The 21928-nt window shown below is 36.7% G+C and overlaps 3 protein-coding genes and 1 long non-coding RNA gene across 4 annotated transcripts in view; 2 read left to right on the top strand and 2 right to left on the bottom strand.

The window, feature by feature from the left end:
- Positions 1–21928, bottom strand: part of LOC106132209 (uncharacterized) — a 74030-nt gene that overhangs the window by 3576 nt on the left and 48526 nt on the right. The window contains exon 3 of the mRNA XM_013331566.2: positions 1472–1728. Within this exon, the coding sequence (XP_013187020.1) occupies positions 1472–1728 (257 nt within the window). The remainder of the gene's footprint in view (positions 1–1471; positions 1729–21928) is intronic.
- Positions 11726–13920, top strand: LOC106140646 (uncharacterized). The gene is made up of 2 exons (XM_013342259.2): positions 11726–12281; positions 13055–13920. The coding sequence occupies exons 1-2, from the start codon at positions 11862–11864 to the stop codon at positions 13868–13870; spliced, it is 1236 nt and encodes a 411-aa protein (XP_013197713.2). The 5' UTR covers positions 11726–11861; the 3' UTR covers positions 13871–13920.
- Positions 12171–14052, bottom strand: LOC106140645 (uncharacterized). Its single transcript, XR_009657080.1, has 2 exons — positions 13914–14052; positions 12171–13024 (listed from the first exon to the last, which is right to left on the bottom strand). It is a non-coding gene; the product is annotated as an uncharacterized LOC106140645 (long non-coding RNA).
- On the top strand, positions 14167–20070 carry LOC132902089 (piggyBac transposable element-derived protein 4-like). Its single transcript, XM_060945897.1, has 4 exons — positions 14167–14502; positions 15092–15274; positions 15362–15505; positions 16106–20070. The coding sequence occupies exons 1-4, from the start codon at positions 14483–14485 to the stop codon at positions 18054–18056; spliced, it is 2298 nt and encodes a 765-aa protein (XP_060801880.1). The 5' UTR covers positions 14167–14482; the 3' UTR covers positions 18057–20070.

The following is a 21928-nucleotide window of genomic DNA, read 5'->3' as shown; positions in this document are numbered from 1 at the left end:
ACCACTCCATCTCTTTCCCATGGATGTCGTAAAAGGCGACTAAGGGATAGGCTTACAAACTCGGGATTTTTTTTAGGCGATGGGCTAGCAACCAGTCTTTATTTGAATCTCAATTCTATCATTAAGCCAAATAGCTGAACGTGGCCATTCAGTCTTTTGAAGACTTTAGGCTCTGTCTACCCCGCAAGGGATATAGACGTGACCATATGTATGTATGTATGTATCTATATAAGTATTTATTATAAAATATAGTATCGTTGAGTTAGTATCTCGTAACACAAGTCTCGAACTTACATCGAGGCTAACTCAATCTGTGTAATTTGTCCCGTATATATTTATTTATATTAAAATCGTTTGGACTACATAATTCTTACTATAGACATTTTTGAACATTTTGCAGGAAAACCCCCCCTTAATGTTTTCCTAGTCCACATCGTCACCACATCGGACCACCGGGCTTCGCTCTAAAAAAGACAGTCTTTTTCCGTCTCAGTCCTTCCGGCCTAGTCTATTTGTGTCGGTAAACATGCGCCGTAAAACTTTGGAACACCGTGTATTGACCATATGGACCGCTTAACCGTGGAGTTTACTTTGTTTACGAAATGTGTTTTCGAGTGTTTATTGTGACTGTTAGTGCTTCAGAAAATTGATATAAGTACATAGGTACTATCATACTAATATTATGAATGTGAAAGTTTGTGAGTATGTCAGGATGTCTTTATAATATAAGTATATATAGATAAAGGATTACGATAATGATTATATATAAAATGTGGTAGCTGATATAAAATTTAACAACTTGTTATACCAATATATCATTTTTATATACAGACACAAAGAAGTTTAAACAATCTACTGTTTTATAACCTCAACACTGAGTATTGTGACTTATATCAATTGCCGTGTGGTTCCCGGCACCAATAAAAAAAAGAATAGGACAACTCCATCTCGTTCCCATGAATGTCGTAAAAGGCGACTAAGGAATAGGCTTATAAACTTGCGATTCTTCTTTTAGGCGACGGATGTAGTCATGTCACATTTCTTAATTTTAGTACGAACACAATGTTTTACATCTTTTTAATAGAAAAGTAATCCAACATTTAAGGCTGGGTCTTAAGAGAATTTATCTTTGAGTGTTTCAGCTACATCATTTTAATCCTGATCTTACAACTCTTTACCTTCTAACCCATCATTCTCACATACATACATACATAAAATCACGCCTCTTTCCCGGAGGGGTAGGCAGAGACTACCTCTTACCACTTGCCACGATCTCTGCACACTTCCTTCGCTACATCCACATTCATAACTCTTCATGCAAGCTCGGCGGTTTCGGGTACTCTTAACCTGACCCTTTACCGGACGTCCTTAATTTGATCAAGATACGTTCGTCTAGGTCTTCCCGCTCTGACCTTTCCCTCCACACTCTCCTTGTATATCTGCTTAGTCAACCTGCTTAACCAGTACTTACTTGGAGTATCCTTTTGGATGACACGCCTGCAACGCAGCCGGCCTAGCGTCGTCGTCCAGAACCAGCTCGGTCCTGAGCCCGGCCGCCCTCACCCGGACCTCCATGCTCAGGTAAAACAGCCTGGGGTCTCGGTGCTTCATTCTGAACTTCCCCAGGAGGGTGCCGACGACCTCGCGCGCCGTGGTGCCCCAAGTGACAGACAGGGTCTTGTACTCTATGTCCGGGCGGAGGCAACGCGCGTACACTTTAATTGTCGTCTGAAAAAATGAAAAATGGTTGAGAATAGTGGTCGTTGAAACGTTCCACGAATGTGTGCTATTATAACATTTGCGGGGTAGACAGAGCCAACATTCTTGAAATTACTGATAGGCCACGTTCAGCTGTTTGGCTTAATGATAGAATTGAGATTCATATAAAGTGACAGGTTGCTAGCCCATCGCTTAAAAAAAGAATCCCAAGTTTGTAAGCCTATCCCTTAGTCGCCTTTTAGTACATCCACTGGAAAGAGATGGGGTGGTCCTATTCTTTTTTGTATTGGTGCCGGGAACCACACGGCACGATCACAATTACATACATAGTATAGTTAAGTAACAGAATGCAAGGATTGCGGAAATGCAGGTTTCTCATGAGACACCGGTGCAGTCAGCTTGTAGGTATTAGGTACAGTCACACAGGTAATTCTGTATGTATTTTATAAAGATTTAATAAAACATACATATGTACATAAAATCTCGTCTTTATCCCTTACGAGGTAGACTGAGCCGACAGTCTCAAAACGACTGAAAGGCCACGTTTAGACAGCTAAACTTGGCCTTGGCTCAATGACAGAATTGAGATTATATAGTTTGTCGATTAAAAAACGTAAGTTGTAATATTATAAGTTGAGCTTGTAAAGAATTTGATAGGAAAAATTGAAGTCCACATATATTTATTTTAACCATTCTGCCGTTCATATAGTTTAAAGAAGCTGTAAGGTATTTTCAAGAGATTTATATAATAAACTGTACTTGCTATTTGTAACCTACTTTCATAGCAAGATAATGTGGGCTGACAAACTACATTATTATTATTTTAGCATTCCTATTTTCGTTGCGACACTTGTTAAGGTTGTTGAAAAAAAAAAGGTTACATCAAAAAGGATCTATCCAAAGCACAAGCTTTTACTGTTCTTTTTATAATTTATTAAGGCCTGAAATCGACGTAAATTATTCCAAATTAATTTAAATTTATCATAATTATTAAGATGATCTTAAAAAAATTTCAATAAAGTATACACCAGATAAGAAACTAAATCTATACAAAAATCTAAATCTAAAATAAATCCAGCATCACACAGTATATATCCACACAAAAAAAACCGACACTGGCTGAAAATAATTTAAAAAAAAAACAACGACACTAACGAGAAAATTTAAAAAAAACTCACATGAATATTATGAGGATGCAACGCTAAGCGCATTCTCGGTAACGGAATGGGACCATCCATGACGCGCGGTCTCTTCCAAGTCACGGACACTACTGAAGCTAGTAGATACTAACGTACTGTGACTGAGGGCTAGGGCGCCGGAAACCGCTCCAGCCCTACAAAGGGTAAGCCGATACGAACCCACCTGTCGTCAGCCAGGAAGTCCATATGCATTGTATGGGGATTGACTCCCGAATGAACGCAATGTTATTTTTTTTTGCGAGCAGGAAATTCGATTCGGAATCACATTGTGGGAATATAGTCAAGGACGTTGCCCTGATTTATAACAGGTTTGAAAAAGTGATACCACTCAAGATTGATGGGGATTATAAAATATTCAATGGACTTTTTATTAGCCGTGACTTAATTGATATTGTTGGGATTTTATTCGAAAATTTAGATAGATCCAAATAATAACCTTTTTGACATATTACAGATAGTCTTATAAATTTGATTTAAGGTTTGTTAAATCAAATTTAATAGATCCTTTTGATACTTATAATAATTTCAGTCGCACATTACCTTCTGGTAATCAAGCTGTTTAAGAGACTAAATCAAAATTCAATTTAACTTATTTTAGGCTAGGAATTGATTTCATAAATAAAATAAATACAAATATCACACAGCTTACAGCACCGTCTGAAAGTATTGGTAGAAGTAGGCCTGCACTTGACCGGCGACTTGGAGACAGCAAAAACAGTTTGCCGGAAGATTTCGGAATGTGGCCGGACAGGGCGATTGACGGCGTGATGCAATCCACAATGGCAGAAAAAATTGAAACACCAACGACAGAGATGATAAAATTTATGATACGGCAGGAAATAGTAAATATAAATCTCATCGTAATGATGCTTTTTTGATACGGTGTGAAAATAAAAAGATTTATGAATTTAGAGAGTAGTTGAAAGAAGGAACTGAAATACTACGTAAAAAATAACGACTCAAGAATAATAATGTTCGCTAAGGTTTTCAGTGGATGTCAGGTTAGCGCAAAAAAATACAAAATGTATAAATAAAAGCTAACTTCAGAGTTAAGAAGGGAAGGATGCAACTAGAAGCACTTAAATATAAGAGAAAGTCTAATGAATGTAATAACACAATAGTATAAAATAATATCTCATCTCCGAGCTCACTTCAATGAACAAAAACAAAACCTTCAAACTCGACAAAATTTATAATATCTCCCATTCGCCGAGTACTAATTTCCTTTATCGCTGTTGTATCAGAATGCTTATAAAATGACATATTGCCATTACCCTCGTGACCTGCATCAGCTGCGGTTTGCCGCACATCTTCACCTATTCTGTGTTCTCACACAACTCTTAATTTAATAGGTTCCTTTGTAAATTGATCTAAATCACCAATGACTCATAAAATCCGCAGTCAATTAGTATTCCACTTTAATCCATCAAGGTAGACACGGGTCGTGTTTGATCTTAAATCTCTTAATTTATTAGCTTTTTACAAATTATTCAAAATGTTTAGTGATTCATCTCATGATTATTCACCTCTAGGTTGTAAAGGTGACAGTTTGATCCTCTTTAGTCATATGTGAGATAGTAGGTATCATAAAAAATTCTGATGGCAGGGTGTGAAAAATTACTTTGCTAGTTGAAAGGTAATTTTTAACTTTAACTAAGCTTAGCTATTAGCTAACCTTGGAAAGAAAAAAAAGAAGCGTTAATGATTATTTTATTGTAAAACTATTGGACACAACAGTTTCGTAGACCCGTGCCATGGTTTTTGTGACATAACCCTACAAGTGGATACTTCCTGAGCGCAGTCGACCGTGGACCAATGCAACTGAAAGAAGACCCTAAGTTTGAAACTTTATAAATAACAAGCAATGTAAGCATGTTTACACATTGTTAGTAAACAGTTCCTTGAACTAATAAGAGATGGCAGTACTTACTAAATTTCAATCAGAAAATGACAAAACAGGATTTAACCCACGCATCTATGGACAGAAACCGATTGTGCAGTAAAATATGAGATACATTTAATATTATTTTTTACATAAATAAAAAAAAAGATTCTCAGGATTCTTCTTCGTGATTGACATACTGTGCGTATCGAATTAAGTACTTACGTCACAATTACGATGTAAAGTCATCGCCTTGCTCAATGCGTAACGTAATGCTTCGCAACTGTTCTGACTCATCTTAAACTCGAGATGATAAAGTACCAATTCCGCTGGCATAATATCTCGTAAGGAATAAAGTTATGGGGTTAAATGTCGGATGACGGCCTTGCAGCGCGCAGCGTGTTATTTAAGGAAATCCAGTTATTAACGGTCGTAACTAGTTACAGCTGTTAATTTTAGCTAGTTGTGAAAGTTTGAAATGATCGATTGCTAACTAAGCGATCAGAGAATTCGCAGCATTATTCGTAGTAAGCACAATATCAAAAATCATCTAAAAAGGCGTTTAAGCATGTGAATCAATTTTGAATTTTGTTTGAAAATAGATTCTTATTTCCACACAAACAACTCTACTGCAAAATAATTGCGTGTACGAAAATGAAGATTAATTGCTAGCAACTATTAAATCTGTTCCACCAATAGGAAGCGACCGTGAAAGTACGCACATAGTAACGTGTCCGGTTTGATGTTACGACCAATACGATTCCGGTATTTCGCGCTAATTATTGCCGTTTCATTTCCTTTCCACCTTTATTCTAATGTGTGTTCCTTCTCAGGAAGAAGAGAGAATGTGGTTACACAGTGACCAAAACAAGGTATGAATGAAAGCATCATCCGATCAACATTCCTATGAATAAATGAAACTATTGCTTTCATTTATTCATTGGAATGTTGATCTGACAATTATGTAGTCATGTCACATTTCTCAGTTTTAGTACGAACACAATGATTTACACCTTCTTAATAGAAAAGTAATCCAACATTTAAGGCTGGGTCTTAAGAGAATTTGTCTTCGAGTGTTTCAGCTACATCATTTTAATCCTGATCTTACAACTCTTTACCTTCTAACCCATCATTCTCACATACATACATAAAATCACGCCTCTTTCCCGGAGGGGTAGGCAGAGACTACCTCTTTCCACTTGCCACGATCTCTGCATATTTCCTTCGCTTCATCCACATTCATAACTCTCTTCATGCAAGCTCGGCGGTTTCGGGTACTTTTGACCTAACCCTTTACTAGGACGTCCTTAATTTGATCAAGATACGTTCGTCTTATCATCCTCACCCTTACAAATAACAGCATTTTCACGGTACAAATGCCTAATGATACGTCGGCGGATGCACAAATTAATTCGGCGCCCGGTCTAAAGTTAGCAGCGACAAAAACTCGCTTCCATTTCCTAATTTCCTGAGCTGCCGTCACACCTCATTCAACCCAATTTAGAAGCGTCCTGTCCACGGGTTGGATGCAACTGTGCGATGGCCTGGACCTTTCTATAGATTTATCTAGAATGCGTTATAAAACATCAACGCCTAATCTTCTATCGGTTACATTAGAATTTAGTTGGTCATGTATACTAATATTATAAAGCTAAAAAATTTGTTTGCGCTCATCACGCTGTAACTATTAGGAGCGCAGAAATAATGGAAAATGTGAAAAAAACGGGGAAAATTATTTATACTTGAGGGCTTCAATGATGCCCAATATAACAATTCTAAGCGGACGAAGTCGCGAGCACAGATAGTCATCTATACTAACTTGATTGCTTAAAAATATTTATTTCTAATGGAGTCTTCTAATGATTAATTGGTTGTCTACCCATTTAGAGATAAAGACATGAACACAGGGATGAAGACAAACATCACATCAATGATTACAAGACATCAATGATTACAAACTTATAAATGTTTGACAAATAAAAATGTTTGTTCTCATGATTGCTCACACCTGTGTTGCACACTCTTTAGTTCTTGTGTGATGGTAACTGGATGAAAGTCAAAGTAATGTGGTCATAAATGTGATTTACATCATTCACAGTTCGTTTTGATTGATGATTCTCGGCTGGTGGTCCCAATCGTGAACTTACGGATTTCGTTTGGTTAATTCTTGCAATGAGCTGTAACGTGACTTCCTTTTGGGTTCATATTGGGTCCTATAAATTAATAAGCATTCTCTTGCTTCGTATTACTGTTCTTATAAAATTTTCTGGATAAATACGATTATGATACAAAGTTACGTAGTTTTTTTTTTGATCCAGTATGGACAGGCGTCTGGTTATATATATCATCACCAGATTGTTACATTGCAAGGGTATTTAATTCAATGAATGTGCGGGAAGTCCCTTCGATGTAGTCTAGGTTTTTAACTGCTGAACTGCGCATATGAGTTAATAAATATGTATGTCAACTCTGTCACATGTTCCTTTTACTTAAACAAAATAAGAAATACTGTTTTATTTATGGATGCCTTTTTAATTATGGATTTTTCTTTATATTTTGGTTGACTGGCAGAAATCCCAATTGGGATAAGTCCGCTAATGTATATATTCTTCTAAATCCAACAACTGTTTTGTAATTTGTTATATTTATTTTTATATGCAATAAAGAGTTTACAAACAAACAAACTGTAATTTTAAAATATGTAGATAATAACGATATAGTTACTAACACTGAAAAAATAAAAGACTTTTACTGTACTGGACATGAAATACCAAGTAATGGCTACTTGGCGTCTCAATGACCGCCCCCGACAGTAGTCCAGCCGTAAATAAATACATTTAACAAACAGTAAACATCCGTTTCCCAAGTGCCCTTATTGTCAATGTGTTCAATAGGGAAGATAATTTAATGTTTGTTGAGAACGTTGATAGTGGTACCGAAATTTAAGTACAAATACGGAGAAGGGGTCTCAAAATTTGTTGGAATTGTTTTTATTTTGTCTTGTACTCCAAAGGAATTTAATTGTGGGCAAAATATGAACCGTTCATAACGAATCTTTGAAAAGGTCAAAATATAATCGAAGAAATACTTTAAAAAACAGTTAAATTTCAAAGATTAATTTGTAAGGCTAAATAATATCGCATTGACAAGATCACACAAAGCCCCTCATTGCATTTTCAGCTTTAAGTACGTTTTGATATACAATTCTATAGTCTATGACAATACATATATGTACATATGTATTTCTTCAGAGTACACTTTTATCTATTAAGTGCCTAAAGGTCTATTAACATTGACTTTAATTATAGAAAGCCTTCAATATATCACTCACAAATCACAATTTAAACTACTGTCTCGATAAGTAACAGCTTGAAAGTGATCATTTTCATCGACCATCGCCCGAAAATCGATATTTAATTATGTTCCCCGTTACTTCCCATATCGACCCTATCAGTGAACTGTTTGACCTGACCGTAAGTACATTACCAGACTAGTGTCAACATCCGGTTTTACCCGCGCGTGTCCCCTATTGTCAAAGTCTAGCTACCAGCCACAAAAGATTTCTTAAACCAATTTTTGAATGCTCTAGAAGACTTTCTCTAAATACTCGTATTACAAACTAAGGTGCATGATTACTTCCCAATCCTAATAAATATTATTTATTTATTTATTTTAAACTTCATTGCACAAAAATGTACAAGAGACGGACTTAATTTCGTTAGGCGTATTAAATGCGAAAGTAACTTTGTTTTTGCAAGGTTTTGGAAGGTAACTATAAACAAATGTCTCCTGAATTTCTAGACCTCCCACAAATCATAGACTAATCAACAGATTATTCAACAAATGCAATTTATTAGTACCTACTAACGAAACAGTTAACATTAGAAGGAATTTACGACCATTCCAAGGAATTCCCGACTATTGTACAAACATCATCTCGCCTCAATGTTGATCCAGTTGTGAGCACGTGTGACGAGCGCCTATAAAATCACTATTAATAGGTCTGTCTGTCTGTTGTGTATTAGGTCAGGTCTCAAGTGATGCGCCTGATCTATTTAACTTAAGCTTGTTGAGAGTCAAGTACTTAGGGCTATTTTGAGAGATAGAATCGTTAGAACAGAATGATCATTACGTCATTGATAATCTTTTACTGAGACAAAAGCAGTAATTTTATAAATCACCAACGTAAGTACCTTTGACCATATCAATCAATCACTCAGATTATTTATCACCTATCACTATTCAAGACTTTTGGCTCTGTCTACCCTAAGAGGGATTTAGCACGTGACTATATGTATGAATGAATGAATCAAAATACAAGAAAAAAATAATCCATAATGAACCTATTTTTACCTATATCATATTTCTGTTTAGCTTCAGCATTTATGACTCCACTATTATTTAAGGTTTAAAGAATTTATTCCATAAAAATATGACAAAAAACCATCTTATTATTATATGTATATATAGAACCATCACTAGACATATAAAGGTGTAATATCATCTAAAGGTGATATGATTGTCGTAAAACAAAAACTGCCGGCACCTGCAAATCGGCACCGTATGTTCAATAAAGAACAAAAATAAAGCGGCAGTTAAAGGGTTAAGCAAAAACTGGCTACTAGCACGTGCGGGACCAGGTGCACAGGAAACTGAGAAATGAGGGGGTATTTTTTGTACAATCTCAGAGAGGCTGGTCTTTGAGACTTCTGTCAGATGTTCCTTGATCGTTTTTTGAATTATTTATTTAATTATAAGGTGCTTTACTTAAGACTAGCTTTTATCCGCAGTTTCGCCCGCGTTTTAACGTTATCTACAAAAAAAAGACAAATTCAACGTTATCTCCAAAAAAAAAACGCGACGAAATTAACAGCAACGAATGAAACGCCGCCTAACATAAAGCAACAAAATTTGTGACCCCTGTAAAAGAATGCAATTTTTACGCAAATCGCACGGGAACTATAGTTTAAAGCGGGATGAAAGGTGCCATTCGACCTTCTCCAGACTCTTATTTATATATGTGTTATATTTCAAGAAGATTAATTCAGTAAATACCCCATGGAGAGGTATTTATAATATTAGTTTGGACGGCCTCTGTGGCGCAGCGGTAGTAGGTACGCTTGTCTGTGACACCGGAGGTCCCGGGTTCGAATCCCGGCCCTCATGCCTCAGGCCCGGGCATGATGACAAAAGATCTTTTTCTGATTGGCCTGGGTCTTGGATGTTTATCTATATAAGTACATATTTATAATTATAATAAAATATAGTATCGTTGAGTTAGTATCTCGTAACACAAGTCTCGAACTTACTTCGAGGCCAACTCAATCTGTGTAATTTATCCCGTATATATTTATTGATTTTATTTATTTAGTTTATCTTTACTGTGGGGTAGAGATGTCACCACAACCCTATCGAAGAAGATATATCGCCTATAGAACAAGCATCACAGACGCCATGAAAAAATGTACAAAAACCCGTCCCAATGCTAATCAGATGAACATCCCGTTTAATGCTTATACAAGATCCAGTTAGAAGCAGCCCGCCAAGTCACGAAGCCAAAGTCTACAATTAGGTACAGTGTGCGTTGCTCGTTCGGGAGGGCCACATGCGTCAATTAACGACATCTGTCAAATTATATGTCAAACAAACAGCTGCATAAGACGCGCGTATGAGGATTATGTTTGACAAAGTTATACTTAAGTGCGGATGAACAAAATTGCATGTATTTATGTTTCGTATGTGAAGGAACGAAAAAACACATAGATAATAGAAATAATTAAAATTACTTTTCTACAGAAATGTATGAATAACTAATTGTGAATGCTTAGACTCACAAATATAGAAATAATCTAAATAATTAAAATTACTTCTCTACAGTAAATGTATGAATAACTAATTGTGAATGCTTAGACTTACAAACATAAAGTCACGTCTAATTTCCTTACGGGGTAGACAGAGCCAACAGTCTTGAAAAACTGAAAGTCTCTAATAGTGATAGGTTACTAGCCCACTGGCATCCATGGGAAAGATATGGAGCGATCCTATTTTGTTTTATATTAGTGCCGGGAACCACACGGCACAGCCTGAATACTTGGATGTTAAAGAATATTCGTCTAAATTTGAAGTAATACCACAGGAAGGAATATAATATCAGAACCAATGAGTGACCAGAGAAAAGAAAGCCATCTGATAACTTCTCTTTCGAAGTCGGTTGAAAATTGTACGATACTAGCGCCACAACGGATGTTTTTAGCATCATCGTTACAGGTTTTTGTGTGGCGTGGGATCACTGACCATAATCGGAACCGATGACCTGGTTAACCGAGTTTCTATGTATCAAATCGTTACATAATGAGTTGTGAAGGTCAATGGTTACCACAGATCATATAACATTGGACGGGGTAGACCCAGACGAAGGCTCCTTTATCAAATCGGGGAAGTCCTGGAGATGGAATTAGAATAAGTGAAAGCAGAGAGTGCAGAGAGTATGTTAGTTAATTTCTACATACATACATTAATAATACATACATTAATAGGTAGTCACGTCTATATCCCTGGCGGGTAGACAGAGCCGACAGTCTTGAAAAGACCGATAGGCCACGTTCAGCTTTTTGGCTTGATGATAAAATTGAGATTCAAATAGTGACAGGTTGCTAGCCCATCGCCTAAAAGAAGAATCCCAAGTTTATAAGCCTATATGCTAGTAGAGTATATATAAAATTATGCCTTTTTCCCGGAGGAGTAGGCAGACTTTATATTTCCGCTAAGTAACACTATTTGCATTTCAATTAAATCATCCAGTTAAACAGCTGAACGTGACCTATCGGTCTTTTAAAGATTGTTAGCTCTGTCTACCCCGCGGGGAACGTAAACGTGATTATATGTATTTAGTTATTTCAAAGTCCTTTGCGACTTTCCCTTTAGGCCGGGTCCAGACGAGTGTAACGTGTAATGTAAGATTACGTGTAATTTAGTATCAACAGTGTGGACGGCACACGAACTAAAGCGAATTGTGAACGCGAAAATATTTCAAAAGCTGTTTCCACTCAGTTGCTACGAACATGCCGAATAGGAAGGTCGTGATAGCTGGTGCGGCTTTTATTTTCATGTATTTACTAACTGAAGACCGCAAAAGTCGGAAGCGTCGATGGTGGAAAACTAATTTGTATAAAAGATCTTCTTTACTTGTGGAACTAAAATCTCAACATATAAGTGGTCAATATAAAAACTTTACCCGGATGTCGCCTACTGACTTCGAATATTTGTTAACAATCATTGCGCCTAAAATATCAAGACAAGACACTATAATGAGATCTGCAATTTCGCCGCAAGATAGACTGGCTCTAACACTAAGATTTTTGGCAACAGGAGATTCATTTACAAGCCTTCAATACACCTTCAGAATTTCAAAACAGTCAATGTCTTGCATTGTACCAGAAGTTTGTGAAGCGATTATAAAAGCATTGAAAGAAAACATTAAGGTGAGTTTTACATATTTTTATTTATTTATTAAAATAACAAATTAAGCTATTGTATTAAGTACGGTAAGCAAAATTAAAATTATTCCAAAATTAAAATTAGAAAGTTGAATCAAATTGTATCTTCAAATCATGTAGTACAAAATTTATTCTTTTCAAATCAGGTCATTCACAAAGTCTACATCTTCATATGAAGTTTGAGATAATTCTGAGGGAACAGGTGAAGCATATGGAGCAGTAGGGCAACTTGTTTGATTTTGACCTGTTGAATACCCTGAAGTAAGTTCTGAGCGATTAGACAAAGAAGGTGGTTCATTGCAGTATCTTGATGAAGGAACCGAGCCTGTTGTATACCCACTGTAATTGAATGCCGATGGATAATAATGTTGAGAAAAGTTAGTGCACCCTTCATCGGCTTTGAATATTACGTCCATTATTGCTCGCTGCACGGCATTTTTAGTACTTCTGTTATATTGTTGCATCTTGCTGCATATAAAATTTGAAAAGAAAAGGGTTTCACTGTCAAAATTGTTTGGATTATTGTTCCGGGGTTCAGGAGTAGGACTAGAAGCAGCACTCTTAAGCAGGCCAAGAGCCTCCGAAAGCATACCCATTTTTTTATTTTCGTCTGATTTCTTTTTTTTGGGGGCCTGACCAGTTGGTGATATAAATTCTGAACTGTTATCAAACAAACTGTTATCATTTTCGACACTTGTAGATGCACTCTGTTCCGGTTCATTTGTAATCTGTAATTAAAAAGAAATTCATTGTTTCAGCTGCCAAAAACAGAGTCAGAATGGATCCAGATCTCAAACAGATTTGATGAATTGTGGAATTTTCCCCATTGTGCCGGAGCCATGGACGGTAAACATGTCATTCTCGAGGCTCCGGTACATAGTGGCACAGAATATCGTAACTACAAATCTAATTTCAGTATAGTGATGTTTGCTTTAGTAGACGCGGAATATAATTATAAATTTCTGGATGTCGGATGTCAAGGCCGCATTTCAGATGGTGGAATTTTTAAGGAAACTGAATTATATAAAAAACTAGAAAATAATTCGTTAAGATTGCCTGCACCTGAAGCACTGCAAGGTAGAAACAAAGTAGTACCATATGTTTTTGTAGGAGACTCTGCCTTCCCTTTACAAAACAATATAATGAAACCCTATCCAGGAGAATACCCCAAGGGATCGCCGCGAAGAATTTTTAATTACCGGTTAAGCAGAGCTCGCAGGATTGTAGAAAATGTATTTGGTATCACAGCATCTGTGTTCAGAGTTCTACGAAAACCTATGCTCCTTCAGCCCAAAACCGTGGAGACTATAGTCATGGCTATTGCACACTTGCATAATTTTTTGAGAAACACGGATTCATCTAAAAACTTGTATGCACCCCCTGGCTCACTTGACAGCGACCAAAACGGAAGATTATGTGAAGGTAGTTGGCGGAGAGATTGTGAAATGTCATCTTTACTTCCATTGAATAATGTACCTAGAAGAGCTGCCTCAACGGCAAAACAAATTAGGGATGAGTTTAATGACTATTTTATGAACGAGGGTACAGTTTCTTGGCAGAATACATATTGTTAAGTTTTTTTTATCAAGTCGAAGGAAACTAGTTCAATGCAGTTACCTCTGTGTTGCGTCGTTTCCTTGGATTATTTCGATCTCCTAAAAATGCCAGCGCCTCGTAAGCAAACCATGTACTTTTGTACGTTTCATCCCCACCTGTAAAATAAATTACAATAAATAAACAATACAATAGAATATAGTACATATATGTATAGTTAAAATATAGTAGAATATAGTAATATAGTGGGTAAACAATAGAAGTAATAATTGTACTAATAGCAAGTAAGTGATAATACCGTAAAAACTAAATTAACCCATAACGCGTCCTAGTTCCTAACCGAGGCACTAACGTAAAACGGCACGAAGCGTCCTAGTTCCTAACCGAGGCAATAACGCAGTCTGTTGTCTTTGGTATTTTTTTTCAATCATTTAAATATCATTGGTCCGCCCAAAACTTCTGTAACAACCAACAGAAAGTCTTTGTCCTTCGTTTTTTATTTTTTAAACCAATGACAATCAACAAAAATTTTGTAAATAAGAACATATTCGTGAGTGAAGTACGCGACAAGACAAGTGCCTTCCGCCATTACTGTTTTTATTGTGCGGTGTGTAAAATTTATTAGCGGAATTATGTCAAAATCTTTTAGAAGGTAAGTGTTTGTTTAATGTATTACATATCAAATTACAGCTTATTAAATAACCTATTTATTAACATTATTTGTTCTGGCCTAAATTTATGATTTCATGTCGAAAAATCGACATCACTTTTACGAACTGAAATCGAACTACGATCGACAATGTTTTCATTCGTTTTCATATTTATTCTATCAAACTAAGTACCATATAAACTATATAAAGTTTAACGTAAATTTACTCAGCTCTCTGGGTTTTTAATTAATTCTGTTGAACTAGTTATAATATAAACAATAATTCGTAATTATGTGATTCTGATCGTCCATATTTTTCATTGCATGGCATTGACCTTGTAATAATGCGATCGCGATTGAAGTCGTTTAGACAGTACCGTTCGCAAAAAGTTTTGCAAATTTGTTTAATTATTTTTTCTTTTAAATATTATTTTCACTTTGTTTATTTAATAACATAGTCAAAATTTTTCAGTCAAAAAAGGTCTTATAAGTTTATCGAGTGTGTGTTTAGTGGTAGGCTTAGGTTTATGTGGCGGAAGTTGTAAATTTTAATTTAGGTTTCTGCACTAAGATTGTTTCGTAATTTTTATAGCAAGCAAAGAGCTATGGCTCGTATCAATGAATCCCGATCCCGATCACGTTCACGATCCCGTTCACGGTCTGTGACGCCGGCATCAAGATCGAGGCGGTGCTTGATCGAGCAAATGGTGTCAACGCACCAGCGGAGGGAACCACACGTAGAGGAGATGCCAAAAATTTGGAAACCGCCCGTTGTGTAAGTATTTACAATAACTACTTAAATATTTATTTTATATTTTATGCTACACGTATACCTAAACATATAATTTTACTTATTTCTCAGCGTTGATCAAGCACTATCTGTTCAGCGAACACCAGGTGGTTCAAATTATGTGGACCCCACGGCTTTGGTTCCAATCTGCCAAACTCCCCGGGGTAGTGTGCGTCGCCAATTCCCCCTCAAAATAAAACTGGAGCAGTCAATGCTGTAAGTGAATCTTCTTAATCAAATTTTTAGGCAATAGGTGTAATGAGCAGCCAGAAAAAAACTTGATGAAGTAATTTGATTATAGGTTTTCAGTATATTTGCTTTACTTCCTACTACTATTATAAAGGCGAAAGTTTGTATGGATGTATGGATGTTTGTTACTCTTTCACGCAAAAACTACTGAACCGATTACCATGAAATTTGGTATGAAGGTAGCTGAAGACCCAGAATAACACATAGGCTACTTTTTATCCCAGAGTTCCCGCGGGATTGATAGGGTTTCCATGCGGACGAAGTCGCGGGCGGCCTCTAGTGAATTATAAATGCGAAAGTTTGGATGTTTGTTATTGCGAAATTTTGGGTGTTTGTTATTTAATTACGCAAAAATTACAAAACGAATATTGGTGAATCTTGTTTAACTGGTAAGCAAGAAAATCACGAAGGATACTTTTTATCCCAAAATTCTCATGGGAGCGGTGCCTCGGGGTAACAATTGGTAACAACCCAGGCTATAATTTACTCATTGAGCCTTTAAACTGAACATGATGTGTCAAGTTTCTTTGTTAAAAGGTGATTGATATATTTTTTTGTTTCATGTAGCACCTCCGCACTAGAGCGGGTTACGGAAATGGGCATTGACGAAGAAGAAGGGAAGGAATTGTTCGAGCAAAAGTCGACGCACATTATGAAGTGGCTGCAAGATATCCCGGGGAGTTCAACACAGATGGAACAGCAGCCTGGACCCAGCCAGCCTAATATGCCATCAAAAAGTGGGGTACCACATAACATATACCAAGAAAATGTCGGGAGTGAATTTGACTCCGAATTCGATGATGAATTCGAATTGCAGGAAAATTTGCCAATAACAGCTGCGGAGGAGCAAGTGCCGTTATCGGAGGAGATGAGCCGGGCCTTGGATGACGCAGCCGAAAATTTGCCGGGCATATCGAGTGATTTTTCGTGGCAGGCCGATTATAATACCTTTAGCGGTCATGCTGAGATATTTTCTGGTCCAACTCCTGGACCTATCCATGATTACGATGGTCCCTATGAAGCTTTTACTAGTATATTTACTAGTGACTTCATGGGGACCATCGTGCGGGAGACCAACCGATATGCCCGGCAAACTATCGATGCACGTAGGGAATCAGGGCAATTAACACCTACATCTCGTCTAAGTCGGTGGTCTGACACCAACTTAGACGAGATGTATGTTTTTATTGCCCTATTCATTTTGATGGGCATCGACATCCGAACGTCACTTCATGAATACTGGCTCACGACTGGGATTCTGCAGCTGCCTTATTTTAGGCAGCTGATGTCATACAATCGGTACATTTTGCTAAACAAATTTCTTCACTTCATGGACAATTCTGCTCCGCAGAATTTGCCGCAAGGGGAAGGGTATTCACTTTCAGCTAGAGTAGCGAAACTGGCACCTGTAATAGTCCATTTAAATAAGCAGTTCTCGGCTCTGTACAATTTAAAACAAGATATTGCCATTGACGAGTCTTTGACCTTATTCAAGGGTCGGTTGTCTTGGATCCAGGCAATAAGGTCAAAGGCTGCGCGCTTTGGCATTAAATCTTTTGAATTGTGCGAGTCGAGAACTGGTTATCTGTACCAGTTCCGAATATATACCGGCAAAAATCCCGCAGGTAACGATTTCGTCGCGCCTAGTGAATACCTTGCTGGAAAAACAACGCAAGTGGTACTTGATTTGTTATCAGGCCTTGAAAATCGAGGGCATCTTGTCACAATGGATAATTTTTATAATTGTCCAGCTTTGACAAGATACCTTAAGAGTTTAGGGTTTGATAATTTAGGCACTTTGCGTCCGAATCGCAAACATGTACCAGTGGAGATCGCGAAGGCTTCGCAGAACGTGCCAAAGGGGACAATCATCGCTCGCCATTCTGGAGACGTTTCATGTATTGCATGGAAGGACTCCAAAATGGTGAACATGATTTCGTCTTATCACACTGACGAAACTTACGTTGGTCGTAAGGCAGGAAGGGATCTCGTAAAGCCTGTTGCTGTACGGGATTACAATAATACCATGGGAGGTGTTGATCTTAAAGATCAAAAACTTTCTATGTATTTATTGGAGAGAAAGAGATGTGTGAAATGGTATGTAAAAATGTTTAAAAGATTACTAAATGCAAGTGTGCTAAATGCATTTGTTATGTTAACCGAATCATTAAAGCGTCGCGGTTTGCCTTTGTTGTCGCATCGGATGTTCCGCACTCAACTAGCCGAATCTCTCGTGCAGAAACACTGCCAAAGAGCCCCAAGAGATATTCAGGTAGATGAAACTGAACATCTGAGGCTTCGCAGAGACTTGCTGCATGTTCCTTTAATGTTTCGGGGAAACGAAAATAGATCGCTTTGCCACATTTGCTTGAGGAATGATATTAAAAGAAAAGTTAATTTCAAATGCAAAACTTGCGATGAATTTATGTGCCTAGGAAGTTGTTGGGAGACTTGGCACTCCGCTGAAGAACTTCCTGGTAGGGTTGTTTTATCTCGCAAGAGTAGGCGCCGAAATTAACTTTTGGTTTAATATCATTGAGTGAATGTGATGAATGTTAGCGGGATTTAATGCCATGTTTGCGATTCGTGGGTAAAGTTAAGACATTCATTCGTTGTTTCTTCTCAGCAGTGCGAAATGCTAGTAGTTGCCAGATAATGTCCATGAAATGAAGGAATTTGTTTAGCAGCGTTACCGCTTCTTCTGCACTGACGCCTTGGAAAGGGCAGTAAACTTAGTTTTGAGTAATTTATTTGACGTCCACCAATGTTGTTAAACCATACGTTTTGACAATTATTAAGCGATATATAGTATCCTATAGTAATGAATAAAAATTTTGAATTTGAATTTTTAATTTGAGCAGTTTTTAAGAATAAATAAAAAGGTTAGCTTTCGTCGTCGACTGTCTATTCTAAGTTTGGATAATTGTGAAGTTGACGTTGTTGAAGAAAATGCTGCAGTGCAGTTTGTTATCGCTTCTTCTGCACTGACGCCTTGGAAGCGGCAGTAAACTTAGTTTTAAGTAATTTATTTGACGTCAACCAATGTTGTTAAACCATACGTTTTGACAATTATTAAGCGATATATAGTATCCTATAGTAATGAATAAAAATTTTGAATTTGAATTTTAAATTTGAGCAGTTTTTAAGAATAAATAAAAAGGTTAGCTTTCATCGTCGACTGCCTATTCTAAGTTTGGATAATTGTGAAGTTCACGTTGTTGAAGAAAATGCTGCAGTGCAGTTTGTTATCGCTTCTTCTGCACTGACGCCTTGGAAGCGGCAGTAAACTTAGTTTTAAGTAATTTATTTGACGTCAACCAATGTTGTTAAACCATACGTTTTGACAATTATTAAGTGACTAGCGAGCCGCCCCGGCTTCGCACGGATGCACAGCCGATACTAAATATATCTCTATTAGAACTAACTAAGGACCGCCCGCACAGCGGCTAACTAAGTCTTGCTCACTTCGCAACAGGCCGTGCAGCAGAAATCGCGGATATTTATAAGATCTACAATTAATTAAAACATTGTATGGTTCTATCTTTTGTAGTTTAGGCAGCGTACGCAAAATAAGTAACTTTTTGGTTGATTTTTTCAGTTTGTGTCCGAAAAATCCAAATATATTACGGAACCCTATTTTTTTTCCAAAATAAAATATAGTCTATGTTACTCGTGGATAATGTAGCTTTCGAATGGTGAAAGAATTTTTAAAATCGGTCCAGTAGTTTTTGAGCCTATTCATTACAACCAAACAAACAAACAAACAAAGTTTTCCTCTTTATAATAGATATGAAGTATACTATAATAATGAATAAAAAATTTGAATTTGAATTTGACTTGCTAATAGTTTGTAGCTTTGATAATATTATATAATGAAATTTTTTTAATAGTGAATATGTGCCTGTAAAGGTCTTATTTCTGAATAAATGCTTTGACATTTGACCAGGGTTCTCAAGTGATCTGTATTTTTCATTAAAAAAAATGTGGAATGGCTATAATGTGTATTATTAAATAATTAAAATTATCATTATCCCCTGATTTATTTATTTATTTAAAACACTATTGCACAAATTAACAAAAAAATATGTACAAAAGTGGACTTCATGCCATATGGCATTCTCTACTGACTAGTCTGATGACTGACTAACCATCAGACCAAACTGTGATAGCAGAATGGTGCGATAAAGCGCAAATGATCTATTACTAGCTGCGCCCCTGGGCTTTGGTCCCGTGAGAATTTCGGGATAAAAATTAACCTATATTTCCAGGTAATAATTCTACCTATGTATTAAATTTCATCAAACTCCATCCAGTAGATTTTACGTGAAAAAGTAACAAACATCCATCCTTACGAAGTTGCATTTATAATATTATATTAGTAGGAAGTAGGATGGATCTGGAATATAAGAATATCCAAGAGGATGTTGTTATATAAATGTAAGTAGTATCTATCTATCGCTACACAAATCTCAAACTCACGTTCGATCTATGTGATTTGTTCTTTTTTTTATTATAGCTGTAGCCCACGGCTCCGCCCGTGGTAAAAAAGTAGCTCCTGAAGGTTTAATCTGTCTCTGTGACAATTTCATTAAAATCTGTGCAGTAGTTTCTGGGTTTATTCATTATAAACAAAAAAAAAACAAATCTATCGCGGAGAAGCAATATTCGGCTGGGCGGAAAACAAGATCTTAATTTTTGTATGAACGAATGAATAAATAATATATATTTTTTACACTAGTAAGTGTAAAAAATATATATTATTCATTCGTTAGTTAAGCTATCTGAATATGTTTTTAATAGTCAATGTATTGTGTGGTATTTTAATTAGATTTAGGAGTTAAAATACGACACCCGAATTCTGGTGTATTACAACATTTATACAGAATGGACCCACATAAAATTATTCGATACTTAGCAAGGAATATGGTCGATTCATTCACTAAAACACGTTATGGATTTTGTAAAAAAAAACACACAATAAACTTGCGTAAAAATGACACATTACGATTGAATTACATTTTTGTTGCTAACGGTATGTTGCTCGATTCGTGGCTACGCACTCCGCCCGCGCCCCGCCTTCGCGCTTTCGCCAACGGTCGAAATTGACAGTGTCCGACGGCAATTGTTTATCGTGTGTCATTTGCATAGTATATAATTAATAAACAATTGAAGAGTAATTGTTTGCGTTCAAGTGTTGTGATTATACTCATTCGTAGCGGAATTTACTAAACTTTGTGTTATTGGGAAATATTTTAATGAAGTGTGAATGAATTTCGTGCAATTAACGTGTAAAGTGTGAATGGCGGCCAAAAAAATGTCATCTTTAAAATGTTTGGGGCTACAGATGATACTTGAGGTATTTATTAGTATATAATTTTATTTTTATCTTGATGCTCGTTTCGTTATCTTTTTTTAGGTATACAGTTCATTGAATATAATTATACGGTTGAAGCACAAAGTTAACTTTTCTGCGGAAAGTCGGCAAAATTTTCATTGTACGGGACGTTACCGGAGTGTAGACTATAGGAAATGCGGACGCGTCACGGGTTAATAAATAAAAGTGTGTAATATGTAAAGCAACATAAATTTATAATAAAACATACCTTTTCCGGAACTATGGCTCTTCTTTACTTTTCCTTTTTCTCTTCGATGTGAAGCAAGCAAACTAATCATTTTGTTTTTGCATTCTTCTACATCTCTTTCCAATGAATGAGCAATATCACTCCAAGCATCGTGTTTCAGATTTTTTTTATAGTATTGCGGGTTTTTTGGATCCCAAATAACAGGTTTTTTTTGATACAAACTAATAAGTTCAAGCGATTGTTCGTCACTCCACATCATGAACGTACATACGACACAACCGTCACGAACGCCGTCCAAACGAGCACTGCGAGCGTCTTTGTGTTCGCGCGAAAAACCGACAGCCGATGGATCAACCCCGAGCGCCGCGCGAGCGTTACATGTAATGCTCGTAGTGCCGTCCACACGTAGAATTCGTGTTACATTACACGGTGGATTACATTACACGTTACACTCGTCTGGACCCGGCTTTACAGTGTAATTCGGTTATTTTGACTTTTAATAATTGTATTCATAATGTCATTTTTCATATGTATTTTGTCCTGAAAAAGAGCGTTATTTGATGACACTTTTCTTTAGTCCCTTTCTACATCACAAGGAAAGTATGCAGAGGACTTATTGTGCTCATGTCAGAGATATAAAATCTGCCAACATCGTCCTCCCGACGTTAGTTCCAGTAGCGTTATGACCTCTCTGGAGCAAGGGGAATTCCAGATTCGTCTGTGACCAGGATACTGGGAATATTAAGTCATAAAATATGACTTAGGTATAGAGTCAATCTAACTATTTCTATGACTTACGGTTGCTTGA

Source organism: Amyelois transitella, chromosome 2 (assembly GCF_032362555.1).
Source record: "Amyelois transitella isolate CPQ chromosome 2, ilAmyTran1.1, whole genome shotgun sequence".
Taxonomy (NCBI): domain Eukaryota; kingdom Metazoa; phylum Arthropoda; class Insecta; order Lepidoptera; family Pyralidae; genus Amyelois; species Amyelois transitella.
The sequence above is the reverse complement of the archived record's forward strand: the minus strand, read 5'-3'. Positions and strand labels throughout refer to the sequence as shown.